At 40.7% G+C, this 17,975-nt stretch overlaps 1 protein-coding gene across 2 annotated transcripts in view; it reads right to left on the bottom strand.

Moving 5' to 3' along the window:
* Positions 1-3,391: 3,391 nt before the first annotated feature.
* The window catches only part of WNT7B (Wnt family member 7B), an 87,814-nt gene continuing 73,230 nt past the window's right edge, over positions 3,392-17,975 (bottom strand). For both annotated transcript variants that reach the window (XM_014880428.2, XM_088164856.1), the window contains exon 4: positions 3,392-6,749. In XM_014880428.2, the coding sequence (XP_014735914.1) occupies positions 6,270-6,749 (480 nt within the window). In that variant the 3' untranslated portion in view covers positions 3,392-6,269. The remainder of the gene's footprint in view (positions 6,750-17,975) is intronic.

The following is a 17,975-nucleotide window of genomic DNA, read 5'->3' as shown; positions in this document are numbered from 1 at the left end:
GCATCATAGAATCATAGAATCATTCTGAGCTAGAGGGAACCCACAGGGATCATTGAATCCAACCTCTGACCCTGCACAGACACCCCAACAATCCCACCCTGTGCATCCCTGGGAGCGTTGTCCAAACGCTCCTGGAGCTCTGGCAGCCTTGGGGCTGTGACCATTCCCTGGGGAGCCTGTTCAGTGCCCAAGCAGGGGGAAGAACCTTTCCCTGATATCCAGCCTAACCCTCCTGTTATGTGCATATTTCTATGTCTTAAAAGAATATAATACTTACCTCAGCAAAGTGCTGAGATGATGTTTAGCACTATGGAAAATTCTATGTTATGTCTAGCACTACTGAAAATACATGATTGTTAAATTTCACTGCCCTTTGAACAAGCCTAACCTGGAAGCTGAACTCAGCTGTATGCAATGGCAGGGTGAAATCCTTGGAGGTAATTGGGATGCAGTTGCTGTGACAGCCTTTCAGGGCAGCCTGGATCCACTCTGGTGAAAGAACTGGTGGAGGATTGCCATGAGCAACTATTAGGATTTCCACAGCCAGTATCTTGACACTATTAAATATTCACACCTTGAATAAAAGTTCTCTGGACAGCTTATATGCTTTGTAGGAAACTGCTTCAATCAAATCACTGGATAGTAGTTTGGCTTTAACAATTCTTTTTGAAATTATTTCTGCAGGGAAATAGTCCATGCATTAAATCAGGAGTTGGAGATTGGTCGGAAGAGAGGAGAGGGTGGCAGTAAAAAGCAAAAGCAAAGCAAATTTCACTGATGCAGTAGAGTATCTATTCCACAACATATAAAATAATAAATCTTGCACTTAAAAAAAGCCTAAGGAAAATAGAATTGCTGCCCAAGAGCAACTAAGGCAAAAGGTAGAGGGGAAATGGAAATTAATTTCCATGATACAATTTTTGGTGTTTAGTTTCAGCAGATAAATTATCCAGCGTTGTCTTCCTAGAGTTTTTCTCCCAGTGAGAGGGAGAAGGTCTGTCAGAGCTGACCTAAGGCCCCCCAGAGCAAGATTTCTCTCTCCCTATTGTAGAGGGACTCCAGAGAGGCTGTCACTTCCCTTAGCCTGTCTTTTAGTCTTTTAAGTTGAGTGGTGTGAATAGCCTTCAAAATGCCTTTGGGTTTCCCTTTACCCAAAGATTGAGGCAATGCTCCTTTTCATTCTCAGCCACAGGAATTAAACAATAAGATCAAAATCTTGTAATCTCCTTGGGAATTCCTTTTAGTTGTATGGGATCTAAAATGCAGGGTTTTCCCTAAATTGCTGGGCAAATGAAGGCAGAGGCTAATCATACAGCTGGCTTTCAAAGCAAACATTTCCAGTGTCTGGTGTGGTTGCCAGTTTTTTTGAGATCACCTATGAAACAAATATCTTAATCGTTTTTATTACCTATGCAAGTTTAAATCTCATTAAGCTGGGTTTTTATTGATCTGAGGATCTGTTTGCATCAAGAGGACCTGGAAACAAAGCAAATTTTAATATTGTAATGTTTTGGTCTTTCATAGCACTAGCTTCTGAAAAGGATGATCAAAACAGACTCACACTGGGGTCTCCAAACAGATAACAATTAATAGATCGCTTTTAGTAAAAAGACCACTACTAAAGATTTTGAGTATACAGTTGTACTATTCCTTCTGTCTTCATGCTCTATGGAATACTTTGCAAATAATTACCATGTACAATGTGAACTGCCACTCTTCACTGAACAAATCTTTTAAAGCAAACATATCTGTTCTTTAGGACTGTGCAGGGGGGGAGAGCCCTAAATCTTCATTTTAAAAATGAGATGCAAATTTTAAATTTGCAAATATGCGTTGCAAATGCCAGAAAATGATCCCCTACTATTTCCTAATAGCAGATAAAACATGAAAAAGGAAATGCTTGCCAACCTTTGGGTAGGCTTGTTGAAGTCTGAATGTGTAGACATGCAGACAGGGACGTTGGATTTGAGGGGAAATGAGTTTGTGGGTGAAGTTCAGCCTACAATGCGGTTTGTTTAGCACACAGGAGGTTTCTTACAATATCAGTAACACAAACTGAAATTGCTTACAACTTCCCCTGCCTTTCCAACTTTGATGTTTTGTTTTTTTTCCTTAGGCATAGTTTTTGTTGTGTATATCCCACATCTTGTTGTGGCCATCACTCAGAGAGAAGAATGTTGGGTCTTTACTGTACTATTTACTGTATCGCCTTCGCTGTGGGAACTGTCATTGCAACAAAAGCTCTGAAGGGCTGGAAAGGAAACGTGCAGTCATTCTGTCCAGTTATGAAAATTGCTATGAATGCAAATTAGCTTTATAGAAAGCGTTTTCTGCTGAATGCCAATTTTGCCTTCAATAGTGAAAGCCACACTATAAGGGAAGGTCTTGATTTGTTACCTTCAGTATCACTTCAGGGTTTTAATCTTCAACTAAGAAGGAAATCCATGGAAATATGTTTAAAACTTTAAGTGACCTGTTTACAACATGTTTTAGATTTGTTAAAAGATTTGCAAAGCTTTTGATGAGTTTCATCTATTTTCCAGATGTCATCGTAGAAACAAATGTGATATTACCATGTGCTGTAAAAACTTCCTGCAGCTCTATTAACAAGTTTCCCATGATGTAATTAGAAAGAAGGTGTAGTGTTTTCTTTGGCATCTGTGGGTAAAATACTGTGCATACTTATGCTGCTGTAAACCCAGGCCAACTTAGTTCATTTTAATGAAGTTATTTTGGACTCAGTTCATGTAGAATTTCACTATAGCTCTATCTATATCTGGATATCTTCCCTGAGGGGTAAATACAGCAAAAGTTGTACAGTTTCTTTAGATTTTGTATAGGAACAGACTATTCTCAATATCAAAGATGTTGTAACTATTCCAGCCAAGGTAAATGCTGTAAAATCCTTCAGGTTCAGACTCAGGTGGGGTTTTGAGATGTGTCCATAGCTGCCTTGAATAAGCTGGAGCATGTACAAGTGCCTAAGTCAGGGCCTTCAATCCTCTCCTCTAGGGCTCTTATTCCTCTCTGTTTGCTAATCTCTTATGTGAGGTTCATGGTCTAGCATCATTTTTGAGTTGGATGCCAAATTTCTATCACAAAACATTTATTTTCTTCCACCAAAAAATTAATCTTTTCATTGTAGTCAGCTGAAGTGTCTGGTAGTAGCAATGTTGGTGCTCGTTTCTCTGTAGCACTGGTGTAGGTAGATGGCTTGAGAGTGATACCACACACAGTCATTGCTGTTTTTCCTAAAACACAAAAACTGCTTAGGACTTGGAATCCACCTGTCATTTCTCATGTGGAGAAGCCTGTACACAAATGGTCTTTTCATAAGACCTTGTTACCTTTTTTTTTTCCTAAACAAAGAACAAATAAAAGGAAAAGGAACTGGAAGGGGGAAAAATTAAGTTTTAATGGAAACACATTTCGTTTTTTGTTTTCTGCTTGCCATAAAACATTAACAGAGTAAACAAATTGATCTTTGCTCTTAAGTTCTTTAATAACATAAAGTATTTTGTGTTTTGTCATGGCTAAGGTATGGTTAAACCACATGTTGCTGGTCGTGTTCCAACCTCTATTGTCACAGGTCTTTGACATCAAACTACATTTTTAAAAATAAAAGTTGTGTGTAACCCACTTCTATTCACAGACACCTTTGTTAAAAGTCGTGATTTTGGGGAGTGTTTCAGTATATTAGTTGAAATGGTATTTTCTGACCAAAACTGCTTTTCCATGGGACATATTTCAAAGTCCAAGCATTCCCACTGCCAGCCCCTGCTTTGTGCCATACAGCACCTTTTTGAATGCTGCACCTCCACATGAGCAAAGCTTTTGTAGGATGCTCTGAAACATTACATTCTAGACTGCTCAGCCAGCCATGGGACTGTTACAGTGGTCTTACAGTAGCAGACAGAGCTATTTGAAATAGGGGTGTGGAAAAGAGAAAGTGTCACTTTGGTCCACTTGTCGGAGTGGTTGGTGTTATAATATATAACCTTTTTTCCTTTTTTTCTTTTTTTTTAACGCAGTGTAGTTCGCAATAATTTAAAATACTCTATAGACATTTAAACGATATACAATAATATAACTTAATTGGATTCCTCAATTGTACTTAACAAATACTATTCTAATATATTTACAGTATCTAGTACCATAAGACTGTGCATTACTGTGTCTGGGAGCTTTATTTGCTTCCTGTCAAGAATGTAGTGAAAGTACAGTATTATCACTATTATTCAACAACAATACCCATGAATTCAAGGGACTTTAAATTACATGGAGTGAATCTAGTATTTTGGGGCCCCTGTTGACTTTTGTGAAGTTGCACTCATTCATGCTAAGGCTGGTATTTAGAAATCAACAGCAACATTGAGAAAAATAAGCAATTTCGCATTGCTCTGTAAGGGAGTCATCAGAGGGGTCTGATCTTCAGAGGGTAAGTGCTTGGGGTCAGAAAGGCAGGTCCTCACAAGTGTTCAGATGAAGGTCCCCAAATAATTAGTTACCTTTGATAATACAGGTCCACAAATTACAGAGGTGATTCTGGCTTATTCACACATCCAGCACAGAGCTGATGGTGCTCTAGGTCCACCAGCCCCTTGCCTCAAGAGCACCATGTGGATGGACAAGTGCTTCTGTGTCAGGTGGGCAGGGCTCATGGCTCTGCAGCCCCTCTATATAAGTAATGAAATGAAACAAAAGCTAAAAATGCGGATATGCAGATGTAAGGAAATTTTTAATCCAAGTTTTCAGAAAATTAGGCAGGGACCCTTGGGACAAGCAGAAAATTGTGTCGTTAAATGGGCTGTGCTCTAAGTGGGCATACCTGGGCTTTTGTGGTTAAAACACTAGATTTTACAGCAGTTAAATATCTGAGGCTGTTTTTAAAATCTCTCATAGGGAAAAGGTGTGGGAATTAGGATTGAGTGCTATTAAGAAGTGAGCTTCTTTCCTTTAACATTCATGTGCTTACCAGGGGTATGTTATTGTCAACCTTAAAATAATGATGACACAGACTAACCCAAATTTTGGCTTTCTTATACCCATGAAGCCATGACAGCCCAGAGGCTGCAGCAACCTAGAGGTCAGCTGCTAGAATTTTATTGACTTCTGAGTGCATACTGAGCATAAGTTTTTTAGAAGTCTTGGAAATATTAACTTTCAACCATTAAAGGGAAAACACAATGCCTGGAAGATCCTGCCAGTGCATTCAATGTCAAAGCAAAACCTTTGATATCTGTTGAAGCACCTCTTTGTATCCTAAAACTCCCTATGAGGAGCTGTGAGCAGGTGCTCCACACCTCAGGCCTGAGTCTAAAAAAGTCATTCTTATTCAGGAGGCAAGTGGGAAAAGTCGATATCAAACATTGGTAACCAAAGTTTCATGTGATATTTTCAGTCAGTTCTGGCAATTGCTTAAGGCCTACAGTAATTGAACTCTCTAATAGTGGAGTGATAACAGATCAGTAGCATTGAAGAACTTAGGGAGAACCAAATACAAAAGTCATAAAGTCAGAGTTCCAATAAGTTTACATTTAGTACAGAATTAAGACATAGCTACCCGTTAGTGCTTAGAATTTTTTGATACTATTAAAAACATAAATAATTATTTTAATGTTCATTCAAAGAGTTCCAGTGTCACTGGCAGCTGATGTAATTTTGTGAATGTTTGTTGGGGTCTTTTTCCAAACTGATAGTGGAGTATTTCTGCCATAGATTTTGCTCCCTACCAGTTGTTTTCTCTTTACCTACTTTCATAGAAATTTTGGTTTTTGCAGTGAGAATGCTGTATTCTAGTCAGTGAAGATTTCATTTCCTTAAAAAAGTCTTCATTTGCACAGGGCTAGACAATTTTGATGCTGTAAAACAGAAGAAAGTGTCTTTTTCTTTTCAATGTCATGGGAGCTGCAATGCAATCAGCTTCTCTGATAAGTATAATTTAAAACACTAAGAGAACTCTACAACACCCAGATTGTAGTTAAAAAAAAAAAAAAAAAGAGAGAGAGACAGAGAGAAAGTTTCATGTGGTTGTCAACATCACCTTAATCCTGTTGCCCTTGTTTCCAAAGCAGTTACAACAGCCAGCCAGCCAAAATGCACCATCCTTAGAAGTATAAGTAGTAGGGGAGAGGGAGTGGTTGTTGTGGTGTTGGCTGGGGTTCTTTTCCCCAAGAGGATCAGATGTGCAAAACGATGCTGTCGTTGTTTGTTGTACTCCACTTTCCTCACTCGTGGCAGTTCGCTCTGTTTGTTCGCGCGCGACGCCGTTATTTGCAGGTGAACACCTCTGTCCGCTCACTGCACGTGTTGCACTTCACAAAGCAGCACCAGTGGAATTTGCAATTGCATTGCCACACCTTGGTGTACTGGTGTGTGTTGTACCCTCTTCCACAGCACATCATGTCGCACCCGTCCGCGTTGGGAGACGTGCGGTTGCAGAGCCGTCCCTGGGTGCCGACGCTGCCTGTGGAAGCGTCTTCCTCACAGTAGTTGGGTGACTTTTCAATATACACTAAATCAGTTTCCATGGGTTTCTGGTAGCTCTTAATCTGCTTGATCTTCAGGAAGGTTGGCTGCCTCAGTCTACTGGCTCGTACCACCTCCACTTGCACTGCAGCATTGTATTTCTCTTTCAAAATATATCCAATCTCTCTGAATTTAGGAAGCGTGGTCCAGCAGGTCTTAGTTGTGCAGGAACCTGAAACTCCATGACACTTGCACTCCAATTTCATTCTCTCTTCAAGAACCTATGTGCACAGACATTTGCATATTGTTACTGCAGAAAAACAATATTGCAAGCCTGCCTAAACCTCAGTCTGTTTAGTTCATGTGAATATTCATTACTGCTGGTTGCAATTTTTCAAATGCATGCCTATAAATCTTCTCACCCCCTAGCACAATGCTCATAACACATTTTGTTCCAAGTGTTACCTGGTTGGAAATATAGTGTTTTGTCATGTTTTGGGAAAATATTTCCATTCTTTTTCCAAATATTGGAGAATATTTACTTACATTTTAGAAGATATTTCTTTAGAGCCACAGGGGACTTCAAATTTTTCAAATAATTTCCATTTTGAAAACAGAAAAAAAAATGATTTGGGGGTTAAGTGGCATAAGATTCAAAATACTTAATTGTTTTAAATAATGACCAAAAAGTGCTTAAAAAGAAGAGCATATACTGCATGACTGAATAAGCCTAAATGCAGGGAGCTGGAACTAGATGATCTCTAAGGTCAATTCCAACCCAAACCATTTTATGATTTGATATTCTCTGCATAATTAAAGATTTTGCCTATATACCTATACCACCGGTTGTAAACTTATGGACAATTCCACGCACAGAATGTCCCATCCCCTTTAAAAGCAGCATCATTGCAGTATTTAGTCCAGCCATTAAGCGAATAATCAACTAGAAACAATTTTTTTCCACCAGGGCAATGACAACACAACATTAGAGGGAAAAAAATCCACTGAAGGGTCCTGCTCAAGAGTGAGTCAAAGAGAAATGTATTGCTGTTGTGGAGGAGGTTGAGCCAGAAGGGTTTAATTCAGAGTCAGAAGAGACACAAACTGGTGGGTGCTCAGGCTCATGCTCCACTGTCATCCTGCCGTTTCTGCTGCAGCCAGGCCATGCCACGACTGGCACATCCCTCCTGCCCCAGCCCGGCTGTGCCCGCGGGAAGGCGAGCGATGTCCTCCCGCCCCGTGTGTGCAGCAGAGGGAAGCCAGCCCCACGGAAGCGCCTCTCTGTTTTTCTGCCCTTGTGCTACCACTTAAGCCTGACCATAATTACACCCACAGTCATCATTAGCTTATGAAAATCAAGGCCTAAGAACAAAGCGAGCTGATCTTTCCCCTTCGCAATGGGATGCTAACAAAGAAATATGAGCTACCGAGCTTGTCTGAAAGCATTACTGATGCTGCAGACCATCTCCTGTAGTGGTTTCGCTGCAGATCCCAGAACATGACTGAAATGGGCAAAGGATAAAAGGGCCGAAATCTGAGTACAATGGCATAATGAAGTAGGAGGGAGTAAAAAATGCTTACTGCTTCAGAAACTGGCCTTAAAATAAAAGCTGTACAGATCTGGTTATCCCTGCAAATAGAGGGCACCCTCCTGAGTTGTTTGAGTTTCACTTAAATTGTATGGTTTGTTTTTTCCCAAATTTCTGGGGTTTCAATATTAAAGAGAATATTTGGATTTGATTCTCCCTTACCAACATACGGTAGCAAGTATAAGATAGCTGAGCAACCTACACAAGAATCATAAAATATCCAGAGTTGGAATGGATCCTTCAAGTCCAGCTCAGGACCACTCCAAAATCCCACCCTGTGCATCTCTGTGAGCGTTGTCCAAACACTCCTGGAGCTCTGGCAGCCTTGGGGCTGTGACCATTCCCTGGGGAGCCTGTTCAGTGCCCCACACCCTGGAAGAACCTTTCCCTGATATCCAGTCTGACCCTCCCCTGACCCAGCTCCAGCCATTCCCAGGTGCTGTCCCTGGTCCCAGAGTGCAGAGATTGGAGCTTCCCCTCCCTTGCCCCTCAGAAGGAGCTGCAGCCCTGCTGAGGTCTGACCTCAGTCTGCTCATACCTTAGACCTTCTGGAACTACAGGCTTTATTTACCAGGGTCAAGGTCAAGTTATCCTATCAGAGGCAGTAAAGGTGTTTCCCAGCGAGGTTTACTGAGTTGGGAAAGAAATTCCTATAGCTGCAACTGTTCTAAAAGAAGAAAATCAGCAAGGCTGTGGTGAGCTGGGTTTTTTGTGGACACTGGAATGCACTGTATCACCTTCCTGTCTTCCATGCTGATAGAAAACTTGCCACCTTCTGCTGCAGCAGCAGCAGCATTTCAGTGGCAGTGAGGAGATGGATGCACTGTGAGATACTCTGGGGTCTTTTAGGAGTCTCCAGGGTCTCCTTTGTATCCATTTCCAGTCTATGGAGAAGGTCTTTTTTCTAAAGACTCCCAAATAAGATTTCAATCCTGTTCCACAGATCTGGGTTCAAATAATCTATTGATACTTAGATGTACTTGTAGATACAGATAAACATGCTTAGAAGTTGTGCTTGTTACTGCTGAAAAATGGTTGATTTTGTTGAAACTAACCCATTCCTACAGCTTTCTCAACATGCAGTTGCAGCTGCAAGAACTGCAGCAAAATCCACAACAAGAGGTGGGTGGAGGCAACTATTACACCTCTACCAAAGAGCACTAGGATCTAGGGATTTCCAGGAAAGCATTGCCAATGGGATCTGTCACCCCTGAGCCATACTCCTCCCTGAGCAGTTAATCTTGGTGAAGTGTACACATTTTGTCATGCTCTACATGTGTTTCTGGTGTCTGCATTTTGGTAGAAAAGGCCAAGTCAGTAACTTGCTAAGAGAGTGGGAGAAGGTGAATTTCATGAGGCTCCTGATTCTTCTGTGGGCTCAGCACTGTGGGTACTGTCCCAAGGAGCCTCTGATGTGTTTCCCTGATACACTAGAAAGTGTCATTGCTCCTGAAAGATGGACATCACCCATTTCAGTGTCCTGGGTGACATCTTTGGAAATGTATATTCATATATGGATGCTTATCTGCCTATATAACAATTGTTTGTCTGTGCGTATTTTGTTGAAATTATGATGTTTATATACATTATTACATACATTATGTATATATTATTTATAGACACTGCCTGGCAGCCTGTATAGTACAATCTACAGCAACTTTATCCTAAGTCTTGATTTTTATTTTTTCTTTTTGCTGTTGTCTTTCTGAAGGTCCCGTTTAGTGATTCATTTTGGTGAGCAGAAACCTGATTTCACTGCTGTATTTTTTCGAGATTCCCACTGTTTCTGATGGTGGGAGGACTTGCAAATGCAAGCCATGTAAGCTCAAAAAAGCAGAAGTTTCAAAAAGCATTAATTCATGCTCCTGAAACCAATCTTGCAGGTTTTTCTAATTTTTTTGGAGGCTTCTCTCATGAATGTGGAATGCTTGGGGTTACAACACTGAGCAGAGGCCCAATCATCAGGTAGTTAAATTCCTGAATGCTATAATTTGTGTGCCCACAGTCAGCTGTGGGTATAAAATTGTGCCCAAAAGCTTGGAGGTCAGGGAATACAAGGCCCAAACTAAGCAGATTCTAAGCAACATTTTTTCCCCCTCTTTCCACCCAGATGCTGCAGAGTCCCTTCCTTGCTGACAGGCCAGCATGCTCTGGCCCTCCAGAGGAATGTCTCTCTGCCTGGTACCTTGAGCAGTTTCTACCTGCCAGGGAGGTGCCATGGCTGGATCTGACTTTGTTTGCTCAATGCTCTGAATGAAGAGCAGCCAACATTTTGCTTCCTAAAAGTCTCTCCTGCTCAGTTTACCTCAGCAAAATTCCCATCGGAGCTCTGACCCTGAACCTTAAAGGTACTTATTTACTCAAATCTAAGACACTATGCCAAGCTAGGTGCTTAATTAAAGATTGAAAATCATTAGCTCATATGAGCCACTCTCTCAGCAGTTTCATTTGTCATATGTCAGTGCCTCGTATCTAATCTTGAATGGTTTACAGCAAGATCTACCTCCCAGAGCAATTTCCCATCGTTGGGCTGTGCTGCCTCAGATTAATCATAAGAACATTCCTCAGGTCCCTTTTCCATATACAGGCCCACTCCCACCCCAGTATGATCTTGCCAAGTAAAATTTTCTAACTACTGCTACTTTGTTAAATGAATTGTGAAATATAGCATTAAAGCTTTCTTAATCCCACATCTTTTTATACCTATATAAATCATACATTTAAAATGCAATTTGAGGGCTGTCTGCTGCAGTTAAGTAGAAAAAGACTTGTGAAGACCAAAATAAAACCAAAGGATATGCATGAAAAGAAATTAATTTTTTCAAGTTCCATATCTAAACCCAGCTGCATAACATCAGATACAGTTTCTGTACATAGTAAAAATCCTATTTGGATAAAGTGTGCAAAAACAATAGTTACATATTGTGTGTGTGTGTGTGTGTGTGTGTGTGTGTGTGTGTGTGTATGTGTATTTTGGCTTACCCTTGCTAGGTTTTGCTTTCCTAAATGGAAATGCACATTGTTGGACCAAGTGTTGAATGTAACAAAATCCATATAACTTTTTGACTGAAGTATCAAAAAGAAATAAAGACTTGAAGAGTTTTGCCTCATCATATATGCAAGTGATCGACTTTTGTTTTGGATAATAACTACCAAAAGAGATGGATTCTGGTCACAAGATGTCACCACTTCTTTGATGCTCAAGCAGCTGCACCCACGAGAGCTGGTGGCTTGCTGATGATGTGTGGGCACTGGCTAACCCAACTCTCAGTGCAGCCTGGGGCCCACCACTGCTGACAAAATGCTGATCTCTTGGACCTATTTGGGAATCCAAACTCAGTTTGTTTGGGTTTGGTTTCTTATCTTGGATAGGCAGGGGTGTAACTAAGATTAATAGGGTTTAATGCTACTCTTCTAATACAAATGTCCTGAAATTATTCTTTGTTAATAGCAGATCAAAATTGAGCAGTTCATGAAGTGTCTCCTCGGGTTATGCCCAGCCCTGTGAAGAGGGGGCATGGAGCCAGCAGGAGAGGAATAAGGGTACTTCAACTGCATGATTTTCCTTCTGCTCCTTTGTGAAGCTCTTCCATCAAGCATCACAGTAGTATTTATATTCTGTGGGATGTGGGATGAGGAACTGAGTTACTGTGTTTATTCCTCTTGTCATGCCCATGTTTTCTTATTGTTTATTTTAGTGGTAGCAGATGCTTTGCAGCAGGTCAGTGTCCAGGCACGGCAGGAGGTGAATTTTCCCTGCCACTGGCCAGAGCTGAGCAGGACTGGGGACCATCAGGGGTGGCAGGAGGTATCAATTCACCTCCTCCCGCCCTCCACTTGCCTCCCTAGGTAAGGCACCCTCTTCCATAGTGTCCCCACTTGATGTTTTGAAAAAGCTGAGGAAGGCCCACTGCACTCTACACAAGTTCTCCTCTTGGCTAGCAGGAAAGTTAACCTGGCATTTTGGGACCTGCTGCCCTTTAGATGAATGTCTTTGCTGTTAGGAGGATGAATAATAGCCTAATCCATCAGTGTTTCTTCTCTACTTTCTAGGAGAGAAAATAGCTGTTTGAGCAATAAACTGCTGCAATTGGTTAAAACAATCTGAATATTATTTTTACAGTGAAATGTTGCAAAGGAATTTCCTTCAGAACGGTCCTCCCAATCATTCCAAAAGCAAGTGTGCTTGCAGTGTTCCACTGTCTTTTCTATGGAATTTGTTGAAAACCTTAAAGGTAAAATATCACCTGAAATAGTTAAAAATATTTCACTGGTAGTTTTATTCTGTCAGGCAGAACAGATCTGTCAGGTTTGAAGTCGTGCAGTGATATTTCACTAGATGTTTGATACATGCCTTGCATGCATTACATGGTATGGATGGGCATGCACATTTCTTGAATAAAACTATTTAGCAAGTCCTAAAATATTTGGCTATTCCCCCCTCTAATTTTAAAGAAAATTGTTCAAAAAGTAGGGTAGTACCAGATGTAGCTGCTGGCAGTCTGTGTTAAGGGTGTGTTTCTGGAAGAAAAAATAAGCTAACAAATCCAGCCCAACTGGAAGCAGGAGATCTATCCTCATGAGATTTTGAGCCAAAGCTTTCATATTCAAGACATATGGATAAGTCCTTAGTTATTCATTTAACCCACCCAAGCTGTAACACTAAAATTTTTGAAATTGGATTTATGTAACTGTCTGCAAATAACTTTAAGTGGGAAGATGGAAAGTATGGCAGGAAGCACAATTATCAAAAGCTTTTCTTTCATGAATGGTCTCAAAAGGGATGTGTAGTGAAATAATTTGTCACTTTTAGAGAAAGGAACTTTCAGCAAATGATGGACTCAAGGCTGTAAAACCTGGAAAGTAACATTCTTTGCATCCTTGAAATGACTTAGGAAACAAAGTCACATTTTAAAGAATATTTTAGGCTTATAAGGGCGTAAAATTAGTTGGCTTTCAAGTCTGAAACTGGGATTCAGTCTCCACTGTGACTTCAGAACATTTAATTCAGTCTGTTTCTGGGCATTGCTTCTTATCTTTACATACTTTCAGGTGACAGTGTGGGAAGTCTGCAGCATATTAGGCACTGTGCATCTTGCAGGAATGAGCTGATTAATTATAATGCTTCACATGACATGAAGGGAGCTAACATTATCTCACATAATGTACAGACAATACACATAAAGATGTATAAATATCCATAATTACATGCATTTACACTGCATATATTTATGTCTGTGTATGTAAATATACTATGCTATACTATACTGTAATGCCATATCATATCATATCTTATCATATCATTTTTATATCTTTATAGTGTATATACGTAATGAATGGTAATCAACAAATCACCTCGTTAGCTGTTCTACAGCCAAAGCAAGTGAGCAAAGAAAACCCTTCCCAGTACTACAGGCCTATTGCACCAGAAACTGTGAAAAAGCCATGGCTTGGGTGGAAATATTGTCTCAAGTAAATGAAAAATCTCTTCTGAAGAAAGCCTTAATTATTTGTTTTTTCCTCACACTGTTTTGGTTTCATATGTAAAATAAGCTGTTATCATCTTACAGGCATTCCAAAAGCAAAAAAAAAAACCAACAGGAAAAACCCATTGTTGTTACAAAGGAGTAAATGCTGGGATGGTGTCAGGCTGGGTTGCTGGCAGTCAGTGTGATGGGTGTGTTTCTGGAAGGGCCAGTTTTTTCTCCACATAACCACAGTCACTGTCTATTGTAAGAGCCTAATTGATTGATAAACTGTTAGAAACATTTCTACTTGTTGGTAAAAGCTGCAATCTGCTACCAATTTGTCAGTTTGTTCTTTTAACTCACCCCATAAAAACAAACAGAAACCTCCATTTTTATAAATGAGATTTCCCGTGAGAGACGGTCATTGTTTTGAAGCTTTCAGCAAAAAGTTAAGCTTAATGATGTGTGTTCCCAGATGTTACTCTAAGTTCATTTATCCCAGAATAAAGACACTTATTTCTAAAAATACATGGTAGAAAGCTGTCTCATAAAACAGCATCAAAGCTGACTGGGTTTGTTGGTATTTAATTTTTCATTACTCTGTCAAAGTTCTGCCCACAGATCTCTCCATAACCTTTCAGATTTGCAACAAAACGTTCTTTCAGTAACATTTGTGTTAGACTTACACTAGTCCTCCTCTGGGGGACTGTTTTCATTTACCACACTTGTACTTTCCATCCCGAATCATAGCGGATGTTCAGAAACTGACAGGGAAGTTTGTTCCTCTGCTCTTTCACCCCGTGCGGGGCCACTTTGCCTCCAAGCATAAATCTTCTGCCAGGAGAGTCTTGTGTCACCAGGAATCCCTGAGCACTTTTTTACTCCAATTTACACCAATGGCAAGATTATGATTTTGTACGTGGTGCTATTTATTGCAAATTTATCAGAAACTTTGCAAAATTGCCATTAGCTGAAACAATTCTTAGAAATTCAATGCAGAGCAATTGAGGATGCACTGTGGGGCAATTAGGGGATTTATTCATCCCACAGTCATCAGAAATTCCCTGAGAAGCCTAAATGTCCTTTTTTTTCCCAAGGAGATAATTTATTAGAGGGTTGTATTGAACATCTCAGCCCTAGACTGAAGTAAAAGACCCCCCAAGACTGTTTTTCCCCTCATCTGTTTGCAAAGTTTGTGAAATTATTTTTACAGCATGCTGCTTGTTCCACAAAGAAAAATTCCTCTGGGCTCTGTTTTTAGCAACAGCGAAATACCAGCAGGCCAGCTTTTGAGCATCCCAGCAAAGGCAAAATATTGGAGCCATACTGCTGTACTTACAAACCCCTCTGACGTGTGGGACAAGTGCTGGGAGAGATTGAGAATGAATTTCTGAGATTTCTGAGAGCACATGAGAAAGTCCTTGTGGTGGTATAAGAGAACATTCAAATAATTGTTTGGGTGGAAAAACTGGTGGCCAGAGTCTTGACTAATGATCCTAGCAATGAACCTCTGGCCACCTGGGACGTGTCCAGTGAGGTCATCAAGGGCTTGCCACTGACTTCAGAGCAAGTTGGAAACAATTGTATGTGGGGTTGGGAGCTCTTTGTGCGTCCTTCTTTCCTCATGTTTCTTTCTTAGAAGGCTCTGAGATTCACAAAGAATGCTAAAAGGAAGCACATTTGTTGGCTAAGAGTTGTTCTTCTTTGCTAACTCGATTTGGTATGACTAAAATGAACTGCAAGCCTTACCATTACAGATGTGAATGCAGTGGTTTTTAAATGGTGAAAGTGCTGTGAAATCTCTGTAGGAAGCTACAAAAGCATATACTTCCTTTACTCTCTTTACTATCCATTACCACTCTAAGATTGAAAATACCTTATTTGAAAACATTTGAAAGCAATGAAGGAATTAAAAAATAAACTGAGTTGCCTGTGTTTTCCTTCTTACTTTCTATTCCTATTCATAACATGGATAAAATATCCTTACTTTGGTTCTTTGTAATAGCAGTCATGAACCAGAAGTTTGGCTCTGAAGTGCTTCCAAATTTTAAGACAAGCCACATACAGATCAGCAGGATGGCACTGACAAGACTTTCTCAGAGCAGAACAAGCATTTCCCAGTTGTGTTGTGAGAGTTTTGGAAGGGAAAAGGAGAAAGATGGAAGCTCAGTGTTGCACCCAGGCAAACAGAGGAGCCAGTGAGGGAAGGTGTGCTGCTGGACCTTACTCCAACAAACAAGGAAGGTCTTGCTGGGGAAGGGAAGGTTTGGGGCAGCCATGGCTGTAGTGACCATAAGATCATGGAGTTCAGTGTCCTGTGTGGAGCAAAGGAGCTGCAGCAGCTGGGGCTGTCCAGGCTGGAGAGGAGCCCCAGCTGAGAGGGGCCCTCAGCCCTGGGTGTCCCTGTGTGCAGGGAGGGCTCCGAGCAGGGCCCAGGCTCTGCTCCGGGGGCCCAGCAATGGCACCAGAGCCACGGGCAGGGACTGAGCCCAGGGGGTTCCACCTGCACAGGAGGCACAACTTCTTCCCTGGGCACTGCCTGGGCACTGAACACAGACCAGAGAGGCTGGGGAGCCTCCTTCCCTTGACATAGTCAAAAACCATCTGGACACAATCTTGAGTAACAGGGTCTAGGGGATCCTGCCTGAGCAGACGGGTGGGACCCACCCAACCTTCCCCATCCTGTGATTCTGTGATTGCTGCTGTGACTCTGTGATTTCTGACTTGAGTGTGAATAAAGACCATGTGGGGTATGTAAGAATGACACCCATGCATGAGCAAATCTCCTGGTTTCAGATTTTGTGTCAGGCTCACAGTCCAGTCCAGATTTACCAAGGACCCCCAAAACTGTCAGATTTTAGGTGGATGTAGGTCAGATTTCAAGTCTGCTTTGATTCTCAGAAGGAACTTGTGATTTCACACTGACATAGCAGAAAAATCTGCAATTGCTTTTGTAAGGGTCCAGCCCAGAAACACAGAAAGGATATCCTAAGTTCCAGAGTTTTGTTCTAGCCTTAAATTTCAGTCAGTCTTGAATTCAAAATGTCTAATTTATACAAATAGCAAATTATCCCAGAAGAACCAAAATCACTAAATATTATTTACTGTACAAGTCTGAATATTCAGTCAACGGGAATATATAATACCAACATTATTTCTAAGCATGACCCCCAAAATCATCTTTTATATCAGCACATTCCTCTGGATTTGATGGATTATACTTAAAAACAAAAAACTACACCAAATCCTTTCAGTCATTCTCAGCTTTTGAAAGCAATACAATGATTTAATGAATTAATGAATTAATGACTTAATGAATAGAGTATAAGTAAGTACAGAAAAATGCCAGCAACAAAAAAAGTTCATAAATTCCAAAATACTATTTATATTTTTAAAAATGGAGAAAAATAGATTGTCAGTATTTCAAGCATTTTTATTCCTTTCTTAAAATATGAAAGTATTATAATTTGTCTTTTGCTAGAACATTTGAAAAAAAAATTAGAATTGTTAAACAAAATCTATTTGCATGAATGTTGCTACCAGAAATATCTGTAAAAACATGCACCTCTTTGGTTTGCTAATGTCCCTCTGCCTATGAAATTCTGATGAAAACTAAAATATAATGTGCTTAATAATAATCAGCAATGTGGTCTAGTGGTTCAGGGCTGTATTTAGAATTGGGGTACCCACGATCAGTGCCTGGTTCACATAATGAGTTCTTTGTGTCCTTGGGATTTCACTGTTCTCCATCTCAGTATCTGCTTTTGCTCTTTTGTCTCTCTTTCACGTCTAGACTGTTGACATATTCCAAGCAGAACCTGCATCAGGATCTCCACAGGTGTGGCACAGCACACACCACAGGGGATGCCAGTTTAAGTAGGGATGATAATGCATCCAGCAGTAATAAACTCTCCCTGGCAAGTTTAAGAGTTGACTTCCATTTTCTTTTGCCTCCAAACACAATTCATGATGCTGAGATGAAATTCCCAGCGTAAGTGAAGTGATCAGACATGGATCAGACCTTCCAATGTGATGGCCAACTGCTGAATGAACTTCTTTCATACCCATGGCAGCAATTTTCAGGGAAAAAGTGCCCCTCAAGACTGTTTTTCTGTTTGGCTCTTCAGCCAGCTTCCCTCTGCACATCTGGAGATCTCAGTGTGAACTATCACTGAAGTACCTATCCTGTCCCTATAATTGAGATTATGCCCCTCCTCCACACTGCATTTATGTAGTATTTCCATCCCAGTGAACTCTTGCCCATACAGAACCTTCAGTTTCAGTGCATGGCCAATGCAGCTGGACTAATAAGCAAGATCCAGGCAGAAAGATAATTGCACTGTTTCTGTCACCACCAATTCTACTCTCTCTGCCCAGTGCTCAGTGCAGGACTGAAAGCACACATGGTTTTAGAGAAGGAAAATTCAGTCTTACTCTGGGGACTACAGGA

This window comes from Sturnus vulgaris, chromosome 5 (genome assembly GCF_052056855.1).
Source record: "Sturnus vulgaris isolate bStuVul1 chromosome 5, bStuVul1.hap1, whole genome shotgun sequence".
NCBI classification, from domain to species: Eukaryota; Metazoa; Chordata; class Aves; order Passeriformes; family Sturnidae; genus Sturnus; species Sturnus vulgaris.
The sequence above is the reverse complement of the archived record's forward strand: the minus strand, read 5'-3'. Positions and strand labels throughout refer to the sequence as shown.